At 33.9% G+C, this 19448-nt stretch overlaps 1 protein-coding gene across 1 annotated transcript; it reads right to left on the reverse strand.

Annotated features, from left to right (window-relative positions):
• Positions 1 to 1976: 1976 nt before the first annotated feature.
• LOC149803348 (prestin-like) lies at positions 1977 to 17899 on the reverse strand. Its single transcript, XM_089953917.1, has 2 exons — positions 17883 to 17899; positions 1977 to 4230 (listed from the first exon to the last, which is right to left on the reverse strand). Exons 1-2 carry the CDS (start codon positions 17897 to 17899, stop codon positions 1977 to 1979), a joined length of 2271 nt encoding a protein of 756 aa, XP_089810043.1.
• Positions 17900 to 19448: the final 1549 nt, after the last annotated feature.

Here is a 19448-nt window from a genome sequence, read left to right on the forward strand (position 1 = left end):
CAAAACGAATCATTGCTGAAATAATCAGTTCTTAACGCCTACATGACCTGTTTGACCTTTACTATAAACATATCAAATTTAGAAAGAACTATTGTCAGAGGTAAATATGAAGCTTGTAATGAATAATCTCCATACTGAGACAATGCAAAGAGAAATATGCTCTTTGATATTCAATGATCATTATTAAACATTCAAGCAATACGATCACATTAATAATTAACTTGAAAATGACAAGTTGGGTGATATATTTAATTTCGTCATTCTGATTACGAAATATCAAACTTTCAGTCACCCTGAGCTTCGGAAACATCAAATTGTATAAGTTACAAAAGCACTGTTTTATACTCAAAGAAATAAAGAAAAAAAAATATTTAGCAAAGTTGTATGATAAAACATTGACGTTTAAGAAAAGGTGAACCCGTTTTTAAAACTCTAACAGCTTGTAGAATACAAAAGCTAAACATTTATCTACTTTTGAGTGTTTGATATTAGGTATCACTTCCCAATCTGAGCAACACCCTATTTTGGTATGCCGGTTAAGACTTGTGTATAGTCCTCGTGTGTGTGTGTGTGTGTGTGTGTGTGTGTGTGAGAGAGAGAGAGAGAGAGAGAGAGAGATTGCACAAGCTATCTATTTGCATTTATATATTTATATTTATTAATATAGACTGTGCAAACGAAACGTCATCATTGCTCAATAATCATCCATAATCCCCCTCAACACTAGTTTTAGAAGGAGTTGAAAGGAAATGGTACAATCCTGACAGTCACGAATGTAAGTATGTAACGTATTTCAGTTAAAAATGTTTGATTCTAACTTTGTTTTACGATAGCAATAGTTCAATGGCATAATCTTAAAGCATATGTTTTAGACTTGGTGTTAACACTGTTCGTAATATTAATGCTGTTAGTTTGCTATTAGTCCCAACTGTCATAGCAGTATCAGTAGTAGTAGTAGTAGTAGTAGTAGAGCATAATGTTCCAAATTATAGAATGGTTCTAAATGGGAAAGTCAGTCCCTTTAACCGTGGATTAACAGTGACACATTATTAGGAAATACTTTGAGACTAATTACGGGAAAATGTTCATACCACATAAAGAATGATTTAGAAACTTAACCTCTGTGAAAATCCTGCCTGAGACACCTTGACGAATAAGATTTTATTTTAGTTCCTTTCATGTAATTTGATATTTTTTTGCAATTTGGAGTAGCAAAATGGTATAGCACAATTAATTAAAACAGTAACCAGTTACAACATTTACAACAACGATCGTGATGACGAAATTGAGATGATGGAGATGAAACCGATCAAAATTCCCAATAGTAGCATTTAAAAAATAGACACGAATATGTTTATGAAGCAGAAATCATTCTACTTAGCGACTTGTTGCACTTTAGTAGTAATTGTGATATGATTAAGCCCAGACAAGAAAACCCCGCCATATTCTTTATTTAATTCTTGCTTTCAAGATCATTGTTTTTTGTTGAATTCAATTTAAGCATGAAAAACATTGCCCTAGTGCTAGACATCACTATAAACTGCCACACTGCAGACATCGTAGCCATGTGACTGAAATATTGTTAAAGCTACGTTAAAAATCCAAATCCCCCCGCCCCCACACACACATCATGAATGTTCTCAAGACAGGCATCGATGTAGCTCAGGGGGTGCACAACCTTTTTAGGTCAAAGGCCAGATTGCGTTTTCTAAGACCACTCAAGGGCCGCAAACACTAATTTCTTTAATATAATTACTGTTCATGGGCCAGATTTCTGTGTTGTTTTAATTTGCCCTAAGGGCCGGTTAGAACACGTTCGTGGGCTAGATTCGGCCCGCGGGCCGGGGATTGTGCACCCCTGGTGTACTTCCATGATAGAAGCACACGAAGAATATAATTAGATCATTTATATGTCATGGATTGCTGCTTTAATCTGGCTTAAGCATCAGTGATAATGTCATCTGAAATCATCATTGTTATTCTTCATGGCCTTCATTCTCTTTTAGCAAAATCATCTGAGCGGCAGCATAGCTGGTTTCTAGGTCAAAAAAAACTTCATCGCTTAAAATACCGTCGAAATATTCATAATTTTCTAACATTTTAATCATGAATGAAGGGCATCCAGAGAGGAAAATTGTAACATTTACTTTCTTGTACTCAGAGACAATACTTTTGAGTGTGTTGGCACCTTTTATATCCATAAAGTTAACATGCCGGCAATCTAGAATGATAATACGAAGCTTTGATTTGTTGCCCAAGTCCTCTTTGAATTCAACTTTCACAGATACACCATCTATATCTGTATTCGTGTTGTTCAGATCTTTCAGTTTAAAAGATACAAGATCAACATTTGTTTTTAATACATTTGAATCGTCACTACCTTGTTCGGAGACGAGTTTTCTTTCTTCTGGGAAGGAACTATATATGTTGTCTATTAGAATTCGCGGGTCTCCAAGTTTTTGATACAGTTGCTTCTGGAACAAATCACTTGTGGCATAATAAAGGGAATACTCCATTCGGAAGATTTTTATTTCAGGGTTGTCTACCAAACCAGTGTGTTTGTCAGGATTGAGGAAAATGTCTTCCTCCGGTGCTTTGACAACAAAATATGAACGTGACATTTGACTTTGAAGAACAACAATAAATAACGAACAAACGATACCGCATATTAGTCCATAAGGAATATCGATCAATATAGTGGTGGAGCACGTGACAAACCATATGACAAAATCGTATTTGTTGGTTCGCCATATTGATGGCAGTTTCAAAACTTGCGCCAAAAGACTTTTGACCGCCACTATAATCATGGCTGCCAAAACCGGAACTGGGAGTGACTTAAACAAAGGTCCTATAAAAAGTAGAAAAAATAACATTATAAGGTTACAAAATGCTGCGTTCAGCGTGGTTTTGGCATTTAAGGCATCTAAAATCAGGTCTCTAGGAGGAGCACCACACGAAGCAAAACAGCCGAAGAAAGAACTACCAACATTTGACAGACCGTAAGCTATCAATTCCTGGTTGTCATCAATCTCATAATTATGTTTAACAGCCATCAACTTTGCAAGAGAAATTGTTAAGAAAAATACTAATGCTGCGATTTCAACAGACTTGCCGATTACAGAGGAAAATGCTGACAATTCTGGAATAGTGGGCTTGGGAATCCCAGTAGGTATATTTCCAACTACATTTACTCCAAAGTTTTCATGCAATGTTCCGAAATGAGATATAACGGTTGCCACAATGGTAATAATTACATCGATAGGAATTGGCACCTTTAACTTGGATTTAAATTTCTCATTGATAACATCTTTTACGAGAATAAGAATAACGGCACAAGTCAGGAATGTAATAAATGAAGCTATGTTGGTTGAACTAATTTTCTTAAAGATAGCGATGTATGTGAGAACAGTTTTTCCGATCCCCTTAACTATTGGTATTTGAAGACCAAGGGCCGGCTGGATTTGGCTGGTAAAGATGTGGAAAGCAGCACCAGTTGCAAAGCCTCCAATAAATGAAGTTGAGAGGTAAGTCGTTATGATACCAAGCCTAAAGACGCCAAGAAGGAACAAAATTATTCCAGCAAAGAATGATGATGCAGCAGCGATGGAGACCTTGTAGAGTAGAATGTCATCAGGCGTAGCAGTGTATGTTGTGTTTGCTTCACTGGAATTATTGAACAAGGCGATGGGTCCTTCCGGAAAGGCCCTGCTGGCTTCAGTTTCGACAAGTTCAGCCGTCGCCAGGGCGATGACTGCATGTGTACCCATGGAGGTATAGGGTAACGTTCCGAATATCATATAAATTATGACAGGAAAGAAAGATGTGTACAACCCGTAGGCTGGGGTCAAAGAAGACGAAATTCCGAATGCCATCCCTTGTGGGAAATGGAGACATGCCACAGAAAGGCCGCTCAGAAGATCACCGACAAAGTACTTACGGAATTTGTACTTTCGTACTACGTCCAAAATCGGCAAGAGTTTGAATATTGCATCTGTCTTCGTTGTGTTTGCGCATGGTGCAAAAGAGCTTGTACATTTTGAACAGCAGCTGGGCTCTTCTTTACATGTGCATGGGTATTTAGCATTGATACTTTTCTGGGTGTGAAGCCATTTTCTAGATAACAGATGTTCGCAAAGTGGACCGCGTTTTGCAATTGTTGCTTCGTTGTCCTCTTCAGTTACCGAAATGATCGCTTCCTTCATTGAACTTGGAGCATGTTCGATTGATTCTCTGTGGAAAAAAATTAAATAATATAATTTGTTTCTAAATGTCTACATACAAAATAATGTAAATAACTGCTGTAATGCCTACGTCGGATATCGGATTGCTGCAACCTTCATTACTGTTGTACCTCCGATTCGTTGAATTAATCTGAAGATTATTAAAGAACTGGTGAATGTACCACATGAGGTGAATGGACTTTTCTTGATAGTGAAATCTGACCAGAAGTCATTAACAGCTCGCTGAAGTTATTTCCCATCACTTCTCTGACAACGACGACAAAAACCCTTTGTGATGCATTGCTGAATTGGACTTTGTTTTCAGATAGGTTCAAATAGTTTACAAAATGACAAAAATGTAATTTACCGTGACAGATTATGTCAACTACTTTCTTAAGTTTAGTATGTTTATATGATCAGACTATGAAAATGAGGTGACTTTTAGAATAGGGTGTGCAGGTGCTTGTTGTGCAGAACAGTGAGTTTAATCTTCTAAACTTCAATTCTGGAGCAAGTTTGATATACAATTTCAAAAAATTCTTTTCCTGCGGTAATACCGAACATATTTCATCTTGTGGTACCAAAAACTATTCGCCACTCGTTAAAACACACACATACACACACACACACGCACGCACGCACACACGCACACACACACACACACCTGCTGATATGCTAAAGCAAAAGATACATCAGTCTAATGCTGAAATGGTAGTGTCGTAGTGATGGGAGTTTTGTTACACTCAAGTCAGTAACCCTTAACCATCAGGGTCGTAACCATTCCACGTCCGGGTATTAGTAACGCTTAACCGGAGGGGGGTGGGGGCACCAGTTATTATGTACTTTTGAGAGAATGATGTATGTAAGGTGAAGTTTTTTGCACTTGAAACATGCACAGTGGAGAGAATCTTGGCATACATCTATGCTACTTTGATGTAATATGGCTGACATTTCTTTAGCTATTGTACTTGTGGAAATTGTGCATGATCTAAGCACACTGCTAACTAAAGTGACTGCTCCCTTGTGCTAAAAAAATCAGCCTGAATTAGTCTAAAGTACACTATCTTTAGCAGCTATTCTAAATAGGGAAAATTAATTTTGGCAGACTAGTCAATACCAGCTTCTGAAACTGCAATGAATGAATTACCAAATATATTAAATCTACACATGTTATTTGCTCTTTGTTTACAATTTACCTCTGAAGTTCAGAAATTACAAATGACCAAGTGGAGTTAACAGTTTTTTGAAAGATTTACATCTGGAGTAAAGCCAAGCTGTATTCTCAATAACACATATTACACCCATCAATCACACACCAAAATAAAGGAAATTGAAGGTTCTTTGAATAATACGGGGAAATTCGTTTTCATTAAAATTCTAACCCTAAGTAAAATAGAAAACTGTAGAGCGATACCTCGAAACTGATAAAAAAATAATTAAGCAACTATTTTTTCTTATTTTCATATCATTATGTATGATCTTTTGAACAAAATGGTATATTAACATTACTTTAGAGTATATGCTAAACCTTAATTAGCAAAAAGGCATCCCTTCAATATGCTCAAAATCATTCAAACAACTAAATGCGCTGAAATCGTTTGGATAATACATGACAAGTGAAGAATAACTTGCGTGTATCACCCTCTAATCATGGCAAACTTCATCCACTCTCCGCTAACCTGAACTTTCAGCAGTCTCGCTAATTTGAGCAAACTTGAAAAAATGTATGAAGGATCTCTGAGATTTGTATTTAATGATTTAAAAAAACTCTACTCTGGATTTGGTAATTGTATCAACTATCCAGACCTGAAGGATAAAGACCAGGGACATGACATTTTCCAAATTTTAAACTAAGAACTGACCACCATACTTACATGATCTGGTAGTTTACATTTGTTTTAATAAGATCTTGTTAATATTCTAGTTATGTAAATGCCATGGAGTTTCCAAACTTAAGAACCTTCAGGTATGGATTACAATCTTTTCAGTATGCAGCTAAATTCTGGAATTAGATCCCAAAGAACTTTCGAAAAACCTGATATTTTAACAATGTTAAACCCCCCTTAAGGACCTGATTTAGAAGCATTTTGGTTCTGTAGATTACAGTTTTGTACTTTGAAACTTAGCAAAGTTTTCGCCTAGTGTAAATATGATATAATGCGTTGAGTATAAAATGATATATGGCGTAAAATGAGTGGTGAAAGGTTAGATAATTTGATAAATTCTTCTATCTGACATACCTAAATGTGTATTCTGAGGTCTATATCTATATCATTTGTATATATATATATATACAGAATTTCGAATCTAAATTCTTATTTATATATATATATATATATATATATATATATATATATATATATATATATATATATATATATACATCTATTACACCCATTGACATTCTGCATATTTGTGTATGACTCATATAGTGACTATATAGTCTTAAACTAAGTAACACAGAAAACACCAAAATTGTGTCAAGTTCAACAAATAATTAATTTACCAAGAATAGGAGTGAAACTTTAAAAGGAACTAAAAGTATTGTGAATTAAATAATACTAAATAACGGTCAAAATTTAATTAACGGTCATAAAATGTCTATCACAAGTAAAAAGTACAGAATATTCCAAATGAATTCCAGTGATATTTCTGAATTGATCTGAACTTTGCTGTGGTATCAATAACCTGAATGTACTAATATTCCAACAGTACTGATGTTTTACAAGGATATAATTCAAACTATCCTTGAATGCATTCACAATAATTTACAAGATAATGATTTAGTCAGAGAGTAAAAGAGCACGTTGTAATTAATATGAATAATTTAAATAAACAAATTAACTGAAATCTGATCACAACAACAAGACTGATTCCAATTTGAATGTTTAACCAATATCGCAGTTACCATTTTCTGAAAATAGTCATCTCGATCGACTTTTACATCCAATTAGTACCCAAGATCAGTTCTATTACTAAAACTTTAGTAAAGAACGTTGCAAATAGCAGGTACAACAGAAATTCACAAAGGGGATACCAATGTCCTGAATTCAAACTCAAGTTAACATATTCATCTCCAAGTAATATTAATCTTAAAATATAAACTAAAATCATAGACAATAAGTCCATGGCTGAGTAGTAATATATATATATATATATATATATATATATATATATATATATATATATATATATATATATATATATATATATATATATATATATATATATATATATATATATATATATATATATATATATATATATACGTGTGTGTATATGTATGTATGTATATAAGGTAATTAAGTGCAGTCTAATTTTTCTTACTCATAATGTAACAGAAATCCAAAAGAAGACTCACTGCTTTGGACAAGAAAGAAATTTGGAGTGTGGAAAAAAAGGCAAAAGTAAGGAAGGTGCTGGGCAAGAACTACATGAGTTCAGATGAAGAAGGGGCAGATGGTGGGCTGATTTCCCATCCTTCTTTATGGGAATCGGATACCTTCCAAACAGTGAAGGAAATATTGGATAACAAATGCACAGATATATGTGCGTCAAGGAGCAAGAGGCTTCAGTTAAAAACAACGCAGGGCATCAAAAAGGTCAAAGACACCTCGGATGTCCCAGAGGAGTCGAAGTGGATAATCCAGGATTGCATCTAGGATGCACGATCGTGAAAATTCCCCACAAATCAAAGATTTCTATGTGGGCTAAATCGTGCAAGAAATAAGAATTGTGCGCTATTTTTTGGTGTTGTGAAGAATGTGCTATTTGATACATGTTGTCTTGTAAAAATCCCAGTTGTCACTTTCAACAGATATGTTGTCCTTGAGTAGTTGTGAAATATGTCACGTATTTTCTGTGTGCTAAATTCTGATTTCTGTCAATTCGATGATGACCTATTTCATGATCTGATGGAAATGGCCTATCAATGTTTGAAGCTGAGGTTAGCTTGGCGGGACATTGCATTAAATAGCAAAACCAGTTAAAACTCGAGACATTTTTCATTATTTTATAATTAATACTTATAATGATGGTCAGAGTGCAGATTTTTTCTGTCAATAGGCACAGCAACAGTGAACAAGCAAATCCACGTATCAGATGATGCTAAAGATGGCGGTGCTGAAACTAGTGTGTCCTTCCAACGTCAAAAAAAATATTGTAATTCAGACTGGACAAAATCGACCTGACTGGAAACGAATGAAATAAATCAGATGCTTTGCAATTGGTGTGAAGAAACTGTCAAATAAAATTTCCTCATACATGAAATTGCTAATTTCAGGACATCAGCCCCTGGCAGAAACATTGAATACAGCTCACAAACGCGCAATTTAGGATTTGAAATGAAGTGAAAATTATAAAACTACATGCATGATATTTATCAAGTGACGCACAGTAAATATGTGACTCTGTTTTGTAAGATATAACAATGGATCGAGGAGTGATATGATTTGCTGTGCACAGTTTGATAATGTAATGGTCAGTGTGCAGAAAAAAATACTGTTCTTATTAAACAAGATTTTGGTTTCAATGTTATACTGTAATAAACAGAACGCAATATGCATTTAGTGTTATACTATAATATACAGAACACAGTATGCATTTAGTGTTATACTGTAATATACAGAACACAGTATGCATTTAGTGTTATACATACTGTAATATACAGAGTACATGTATTTAATGTTATCCTGTAATATTCAGAACATATATGCATTTAATACACTTTTTATACTTGCTATTGCTCTATTTGAAAGTTATTTTTATTACAGCATCATGGTAGGTAACCCCCCCCCCCCTTGTCATTATGTTGTCCTCCCTTTTTCAGATTCAGTGGGGGCAAGTGCCCACACTTACCAAATCCTAGATGCAACCCTGTAATCACCAAAATCATTCAGGAGTATGACGAAAACTATACTGGGTAGGAATCTGCTGAACATCAGGCAGGAGGTGGGGAGGGAGATTTTCTCTCACAGAATTATGCATTACATTAACCAGTGAATGAAGAAAACGAAACTAAATTTGAATTGTTTGCATCCATGATAATTAATTGTTTTATTTCATGTAACTTACTTAAAACTCCCAAACTTATTGCTTACATATTTTTGGATTTGCCTGATAAATGTACTTGTATCATTGTTGCACCTTGTTTGAGCTGACAAAGGAACAAAATATGTACCTCTGACTCCTTTAATGATCATGATATATGGGGATTTATTAAATTTAGGGGTGCACTGGCTGCTTGGGGTATGAAAATGTCCCCATGGCTTACTCGAGGTGCAACCCAGTTTTATACTCCTATTGCTCACAGTGGTTGGGATGTCATCATTTGTTTCTCGCTCTCTTTACCTTTATCCATCTTGTGAAGTGTGTTAGTATGATTACACAAAACCTACTTGACTTTGCCGAAGTGGTAAAATTCATACGGTATATTTTGATCCATATGTGGACAACTGGGTAAGATTTTACAGGTTATTGTAGCATTTCTTTATATTTTCAACAGAATTTTAGATTTTTAAATATACTTATTCCTTTTATTTAATGGAACCTTTCTTAGAATGATTCTACATAAGAGTACTTAATGCTGACAAATTAAACTTGTTAGGCATTTCTGTACGCATATGTAAATGATATCATGTTTTTATGCCATTAGGAGGTTATGTCAAACTTTTGAGGTTTTGGGACTGGCTTTTTGCTGCAGCTGGGAAAGGGGGCATACATGTTGTATAAACACAAAGATAGTTTAATTTATCTCAGTCAATAATGTTTTATATTGACTGTTTTACTTCTCTTTATAGTAATACTCGGGTCCATCCATACAGCACAATCTCATTAGCACAAATCAGGGCATTATTTTTAGTGTGCAGTTGATGTCAATTTGTGCAATTGTAAAAGAAAATTGTTCAGTTGTAAAATATTGTTTTGTGCAGGTGTACACTATGCAAATTATCATAAATTGGGTAATTTGTGCAGTTGTAAAAATTCCGTTAAAAATGCCCTGGCACAACTAGTGCCAGAGTTTATGATGGATTGCCTTTAAAGTTGGTAAATATTATGGTCATGACCTGAAGATATACACGTATCAACAAATCACTTTGCTACCCCGTTGTTTTATCATCGGAGTTACTATTTTTGTCTTACTGCAGAATGCAGTGCCTGACAGAACCTTTCATTGTAAATGCAATTGTCTTGCATTTTTGAAAGTTTTTTTTATGGATTGCGGTTAAACTTAGTACATACTATGGTAGTCATTTAAATATGCGCATATGTTGACAAATTCTTGTGCTTCCTTAAGATTTGGAGGAGTTATTTTTGTCCTTCTTGACTGGCAGTTTGATGCATTTTGTGAATGAAACTACTCTTGCAGTATTAGTCTTTTTTGAGCTATGTAATATTTTATTGAAAACAACAAAAACGGATATATGTGAGTATACAAGAAGGTCTCTACCCTCAATTACTGGCCAAGGTAAGACACACAATATAGACATGCATAACACTCAATACTGTTAGACTGCTCCGGTCGCCTGGTGGTTAGAGAGTCCGCCTCTGCTGAGGCAGGTCGCAGGTTTTAACCATGGCCGAGACATTCCAAAGACTTATAGAAATGGTACTAGCAGCTGCCTCACTTGGCGCTCAGCATTAAAGGTTAGTGTTAGGACTGGTCGGCCTAGTGTCAAGATAATGTAACTGGATGGGACATTATATTACATGTCTGCGGCATGATGCTCCAGTGCTAGATATTACTATAAACTGCCTCACTACAGACATCTTAGCGATATGACTAAAAATTGTTAAATCTACTTTAAAAATCCAAATCACACACTCAGTACTGGCAATATAAAATGGATACGGAATGCATAATTAAGTCAATGATCAACTCAAAGGCAGTTCCGTAATTTTTATATATACAGAGAGAGAGAGAGTACCTTATAATTGTTTCCATTCTCCTTGATGGCAAATATCGACTTAGTTTTAGATAGCATTAGCTGTGTATAACGTACAGACACTTGCAAGGTCTTCTTTTACACCGTTAACTTCAGGTCGTCACTAGCTAAAATAGAATGTGTTTATATGAGACCTCTTTAGTTAAATAATTATAGGTTACTGCACTTGTATGGGAAAATATGAACGAGGTTTTTTTTGGATGGAATACTGCACGACCTTGGGAGTGAAGTATATCCATCCGACAAAACGAGTTCGTATTTTCCCATACAAATGCAGTAACGTTTTTATTATATGCTCACTTTTTTATTCTATCTAAGGCTTAATTATATAAACAAAATACACTACATAAACAACGTAAATAAATGTATGCCGTATTCCAAACTAAATGCACAAGCGCATATTCATCATTACACAACAACAACATTATTACTGCGCACATAACTCCGCCCAGATAAATTTGAACTTAGTCGCGCGCTCGACATAACTTTCGAAAGAAAATGGCGTGTCTAGTGAAAATTGAAATTTGGAGTCATATTGTAAATGAATATGCATTGCAACAACTTTTCCATTTGACTTGGAATGAATAGATTTTGGTATTTTTTTCTTTCTCGATTCTACAACATTTCGTGATTATGGACTGGATTTGTATGTGACAATTCCACATAAAATACATGGGATTGAAGAAGCTAGGGAGAAGCGTGTTGACATCTGCAAATGTGTTTCTGTTTCTGTCATTGAATGTTTGAAATCATAATGTGGGAAAATATGAAGTCTTTCAATTGCAATTATCAAAAAGACGCTATGGAATTTAATGCTTATTTATTTTGAGTGCAGTAAGGAGGATGTAATTGCACTTATCATCGAAATTACAGTACAATTTCGAAATATGTAATCAAGATTGAGAACCTATGACATGGCTCATGCAATTCGGATTTGCAGAACTAAAAACGTACATTTTAAGGAAATTCAGGATGTAAAACTGTAAGTATATTTTTTGCCATTCTTATCACCAGCTAAAGAAGACAGTGTATGACTTGTCACTTGTATGTTATTTGTAAGGACCTTTTCTTGCGTCTGTTGTATACTGTAGCTAGCTTAAATCCGAAACATTGTATCAACGCGGAATGTGCCAAAGCAGCTGGTATGTGGCAGTCCACGAAACATCTGTTTTAGTTCATTCAGAAACAAATTTAAACAACCACAACGTAAAGCGCCTCCTACGCGAGTGTACATGATTTGTTTACAAATCAAAAGTGCTGGCGTTGCTCGTTTACAATAGAAAGTAGTTCCTTTATGCACGTGAATGATATATGTGTATTGGCGCGCGGGTTCAGTATCGGGTAATACTGCACGACTGTGACAATGTAAAGTTAACGGGGAAAAATGAGCATATAATAATATTAGGTTACTGCATTTGAATGGGAAAATATGAACGAGATTTTTGGATAGAATACTGCACGACCATGGGAGTGCAGTATATCCATCCGACAAAACGAGTTCATATTTTCCCATACACATGCAGTAACCGTTTTATTATGTGCTCATTTTTTTATTCTACTTAAGACTTAATTATATAAACAAAATACACTACAAGAAACAACGTAAATGAATGTATGCCGTATTCCAATCCAAACTAAATACACAAGCGCAGATTCATCATTACACAGCAACAACATTATTACTGCGCACATAAGGGGCCCCGAGTGGCCGAGTGGTCTAAAGCGGCGCTCTCCGTTACGGATCACTGCCATCTCACCTCTGTCTGCTCCGGTTCGAGTCTCGGATTCAACCAATGTGGGTAAGTGAGAAAGCTTGCCAGTAGCTTCTCGTGGGTCGGTGGTTCTTCTTTTAAATTATATCCAGCAGGAAGATCATGTCGTCATTAGATAAAAAATATATTGTGTTTACATAGTACCTCTCATTAGAAAAATGTTACATTAAGCCAAATAATGCTTTCCATTATTATGAAAAGTTCTCAACAGACAAACCTGACGTTTTTAATCATCACAAACGAAATATATTTTTTCTCTTTATTATTGAATATAAATGTTTTTTTACGATTGTGAGAGAGAGTTAGAGAATGAAATAATTTTGTTGTTGGTTGGTTTTTTTTCTTTGTGTGTGTTTTGTTTTGGTTCTTTAACTCAAAATTCTTGTTTTTCTTCTGTGCTCTAAACAACCAACCCTGCAGACAGACAATATCAAAAGCCTTGTCTGCTAAAGAATCAAATTTTAAAAAAAATACGTGTTTAATTTCCTATATTTCTTTCATCGGTTCGAAAGTTATCTTACCGAAATGAATAATATTCCACGTAAGGTACGAATGTTTCACATCCATCTTACTATGGTGAATAAAATCTCTCTAAAATTCATTTATTTTACATTAAAATATGCTTCATATTTGTATGTTGTGTTATAGTTGTCGTACTCATAGATAATATAATCCTTACAAAACCAATATCACATCCATGACAAAGCTACCGAAATGGCGAATGATGACCTGAATAACTTCGTGAGATCAAAAAAGACATCTTTAACCTTTAATCTTCCATGTAAATTGGACTGCAATAAACGTGTTCTGAACATATCTTTCAATCTTGCTTTGATGCATCAAGTAGTTCAGTGTACTTCATGAACTATATTGAAATTTGCAACATTGTATAGTTCCCATAAAGAGGCATCGCTATTTCGCACAACCAGAAACTTAACAAGTGATCAGTCTACGTGACTTCAAGCGTTGTACAGTTTATACAATTACACTCACACGGACAGACGTGTGAGATACACAAAATCCGTTTAAACGCTGTCATTGGTGGTACGTTGGCTTATTTATTTTGTGTTTATTTTTAATTCTTAAGGGTGGGAAGTGGGGGTCACAAGTATAAGAACATCAATACTGAATCAGTACTATCGTTGCCTTTTGACGCGTAACATGATTGTTCTCCGTTATTTCATGCGTACATAAGATGGATTATTTATTATGTATGTAGGTACGTACGTTCGTGCGTATGTACATACGTGTGTATATGTATGTATGTATGTATGTATGTATGTATGTATGTATGTATGTATGTATGTATGCATGCATGTATGTATGTATGTATGTATGTATGTATGTATGTATGTGTGTATGTATGTATGTATGTATGTATGTATGTATGTATGTATGTATTTCAGAATTTAACAAATTATAAAATTCATATCTTTTTATAAAAGCAAATCGTTTTTCAAAGACTTACTTGATACCCATTGGCATTAATACATGTACTCTCCAACCTAACTCTATTCTACAGACAAACAAATCATCTTGTTCAGTAGCTAAGAATAATAGGAATCTTTCTAAGAGAATGAGAACTATTTTAAAAAATATGATGCTTTCTTACATTTAAATATTCTACTGTAACTAATTGATCATTATCACGTGTCTAACCATTACTGACTATTTTCCGAGGAGGCTAAAAGTGTATTTTGGAAAACTCCGTTTGTCCGACATGTCGGTACATAAAGATTGCCTTTGCCGCCATCTAAATCAGCATAAACACCCGGATTTGTCTTTCATACTAATTTATAAAAATATATTATTTAAATTTTATAAAAAATGTGAATTTTTCGGAATGGATGGAAGAAAAGAGAATTATCAGTCTCATGAAAGATCACTTGATGTAATACTTTCGACTCCCGTATATTCACGTTTCCTTTAACAGTTTTGACAAATACGAATACCAAAAAATCAAAGAGCTGAAAAACATGCTTCACTATCAGACAAAGTCTAGCTGTGGCAAAATCACTTTAAGTAGCAAAATATTGTATTAAAGATGGGTTGAAAACTTTAAATATAGAAAATGTACAGTTTCATTAAAATCTAGATTTGTAAAACTAATAATGAATGACACAACCAGATTCCATGGAAACTAATCATTATTCAGATGTTACGACCATTGGAATGACTATTCTGCGATTTAAATATAATTATGACGAAACACAAATGAGATGTAGAATACAAGGACCAGGGTTGTATAAGAATATCATTCATTCGTGGTGAAAACCCATTTATTCTTTCTATTCTAGTCGAATGTAGGAACGATTTTATGGAACATTTTAAACGTATTATGTAATAATACCATCTTGTATTTACTGGGGTTTTCTTTGAAAGTCAAAAGCACGCGTACCCTGAGAGACAGATATAATCAAAATACAAAAGATATTTAAAATTTGATGAAATAATCATGACAATAATAACATAAATTAGAGACAAACAGTCATACATATAATTATATTGTTATAAAGGATATACAATTTATCAATTAAAAAAAAATTAAAACATTATACAATTTTATACAGTGCATTGGAGCTAAGACGATTAGGACACAAATCATCTAACTTACGAATCCAATAAGTTTCTTTTATGAGTCTATTTATGTCACCATGCACAATATCTATTGGCAAGAAAGAAAAATCGAGTAGAGAGTGATTATTAAATGGGAAACTAGTTGCACAGAATTTTCGGAGTTTGTGTTGTTTTTTTTAAAAATTCCAATTATGAAATAATCATAAACATGTTGAATGCTACGCGCTGATTTTAGCAAATATAATATATTAACAACATATATACCATATCAGTGGATACGAAAATGGAAAGATGATATTAATTAAACAAGCACACATCATAAGAAAAAAAGATAGACTATGCTCCGTATATACTCATGCATAAGCCTAGTCTATCTGCAAACAATATATACCCTAAGATGACGTCCCATAATGCACCAGCGAATTAGGGTCACCGGAGATTGCGTTTGCACCTGACTTATACACGAGTGTATCTAGTACATTTGATATCATAAGTCAGTAGAAATTGAAATTAAGGCTCGTACGAAATTCATCTTTGCCATGAATATTTTTTATAAAAAATCAATGTAAATGCATTACCGGCAAATTATGGAAATGCATTTTTTTATAGTGAAAATGAGCCAAAAAATAATTCATTGTATACTTAAGTGTCAACTGCACATTATTGTTGGTGAAATAATTTTCATATTTGTTTGATTCATATATTTCAAATATGAAATATATATTCTATTAAAGTAGGAAAGAACATATATTTTATTTATTATGTACTTATGTGGAATTTATAGAACCATATTGACGAAATACTTTCCATAATTTTCATCCCTATTTTTCACATGTGAAAAAATATAACCTTAGATTTCCCATCATGCCATGGACGCTTGATTGCGTGTGCCTACAGAAGTTGTACCAGCAGCAAGAAAAACCAGTACTTGGTGAGCTAGAACAAGTAAATGGAAAGTGCCTCACATTTCAGACATGGTAATTAAAACTTTGGTAAAGAAATCTGACCGGCCAACGTTCGCGTCTCTCTGAAGTTATGTTCCCTTCCTTCCTTGACAAAAACAGTAAAGTTAACCCGAAATGGTGCACTGCTGAAAAAGCATTGCATTGTTTTCGGATAGGGTAAAATAGGGTCAAATACTTCACAAAATGACATAATTGCAATTTACTGCGACAGATTAGGTCAACTCATTTCTACTGCTTTCTTAAGTCAGAATTTTAATTTATCAGCGCATGAAAGTGACGCGAATTTTTACAAATATGGGTAGGTGGTGAGCGTGTTGTGCCGAAGACTGGGTTTACTTTCCAAAACTTCCAAAACTTCAATTCTGGAGCAAGTTTGTTGTATAATAAAAAGTAAATATTTTTTCCTACGTTAATACCATATATATTTCATCTTGTGCTACCAAATACGATAAATTTGTCGCTCGTTAAAATATCATGTTTGTTTATGGTACCACAAGATGAAATATATCCATTATTAACGTGGGAAAAGAAAACATCCTCTGTCTATCATATGCTTAGGTGTAACATTTTATGAAAATTATTTCGCCAATAGGTTTATATATTTCACACTGAAGTATATAATACATATTGCTCCAGGATCGAAATTTAAAAGATTTAGCTCATTCCTCAGCACAACACACTCTCCCACATACTTGGCGTAAATTCACCTCACCTTCATAAAAGTGATACGATTTGGGTTGATCTAATCTGTCGTAATCAATTACATTTTTGTCACTTTGTGAACTATTTGATCCTATCTGAAAACAATGTTAGGCTGTTCCAGCAAGGAACTACAGCGGGTTAATTTTATGTCATTTTGTGCACTGTTTGACCCTATTTGAAAACAAGGCCAAGACCGATGCAATGCATCACGACAGGTTTTTCGCTGTTGTCAAGAAATTAAAGGGAAATAACTTCAGAGAGACGCGAACAGCATCTGGTAAAATTTCTTGCTCATATATTAATTTCCAGGTTTGAACTGTAAGGCAGTTTATAATTAATTTGTTCTTGCTTACTAGGTACTGTTTTTTGTTGCTGCAGGTACAATTTTTGTAGGCACACACAATCAAGAATCGCATTGCACGATGGGAAATCTTATATTTTTACATGTTAAAATAAAAGAGTATATTTTACATATGTGAAAATATAGAAATGATTGGATGAAAAAGATACTGTACAGAAGCCCAGTCGCAGAACACTTCTCCTTCCATGGCCACACTTACAGCAATTGCTCACAACCCCATAAGGAGTTCCAAAACCAGAAAAGAAAAGGAATCTTACTGGATACGCCGCCTTAGAACATTGAAACCAAGCGGTTTAAACCAAGAAGAGTAGAAAAAGAGAGCCATTCACAAATAAAATTACCTTTCTGCAGGCGGCATGTTCTCTTTTCAATAATTCTCTAAATTTGCTTATTAGTCACCCAGTAGCCTACAATTTCAACTATAACAATGAAATATCCGGAATATAATTTGCGCGTACATAAATGTATATAAAGTAACAGATGACGCTATGGCTCATCGATTTCTAGGTCAATATAACATATCTTTCAGCAGCCGCAACATGTCATAGTCATACAAAGTTTTACAAAGACAACGGTTTGTCTGTTTTATTTGTTTGTCTTGTCTATGTTTTGTATTTGCCTTTGAAAAAGACTCATTGAGAGTCGAAAGCGCTTAGGCTAGCTAGATACTAGTGTTGCACTGTTCGTAGTCAGCTTATTATATATATATATATATATATATATATATATATATATATATATATATATATATATATATATATATATATATATATATATATATATATATATATATATATATATATATATATATATATATATATATATATATATACATATGCAAAGACTAGCAATAAAAGTCTAACTTAACATTTCTTATAAAGTTTATATCTGATATTATTTTTAACATATCTTAATAATTATGCCATATAAAACATACACAAATTAGTTCAGTTTGTAAGATATCTTAAACGCTGTAAAAGATAAGTTATTAAATTTATACGATATGTTTAAAACGCTGGTAGATATCTTATGACATATATAAAGGTTTCTTATAAACCTTAAACATTTGTCCTAAAGTGTATTAGAGAATATATGTAATTTATTATTAGTAATTATTTGCCACTTTTAAAATAGTGCAAAGAATATTTACCTGTTTAACTAATTTTCCGCTCCTATCTTGACCGAACAATGACTGTTATAACTGTCAGAATCATCCGCAGGACTGGGAGTATTATGGAATACCAACTGTCACGTGCCTCTGATGCTCTGATGATTTCATAATTTGCCTTAAACCCTCCCACATCCAATCGAAATTACCTTTTTCTGGTACACAAATTTTCTTAAACATCAGTACGAATAGATTACAGACTCACATGTTAAAAATTAATGTTCCAAGACTACTCCGCCTACCAAGCTCTTTCCCAAGGCACAGACGTTCAAATTCAGTCATCTAGAAATTACAATCATTTTCTAAAGATTCTCCCAGTACTTATGAGCAGTTTCGATATATATGAGTTACTTAGCATTAAGTAATAGTTGTGATTTTTTAAAATTTATTTCCACCTGATTAGATAGTGGCTGTCGAACGTTATCCACTAAATAATGATTGCTGAAGACAGATATGATGAGCAGACTCTAAGGTTATTTTCCACTTTCATAAAAACAAAACATATTGGAAAGCTAATTTCAATATATATATCATCTGGACAGAGGCTAAGAAAAAACTGTGTCGCTTAAAGTTGTAAACAAACGTGACAGTTTTACTTTTTTAATTACACATATGTTTGTTTTGTGCAGTCGGTTGTAATAGCAAGCATGGCTACTTTTCACAAAATAAACGAGTGTTCATATCGTTAAATTGATTGACTACATTTATTCATGGTCTTAAGGCGTATAAATGCAAGTAC

This window comes from Sinohyriopsis cumingii, chromosome 3 (genome assembly GCF_028554795.1).
Source record: "Sinohyriopsis cumingii isolate HCF-2022 chromosome 3, ASM2855479v2, whole genome shotgun sequence".
Taxonomy (NCBI): domain Eukaryota; kingdom Metazoa; phylum Mollusca; class Bivalvia; order Unionida; family Unionidae; genus Sinohyriopsis; species Sinohyriopsis cumingii.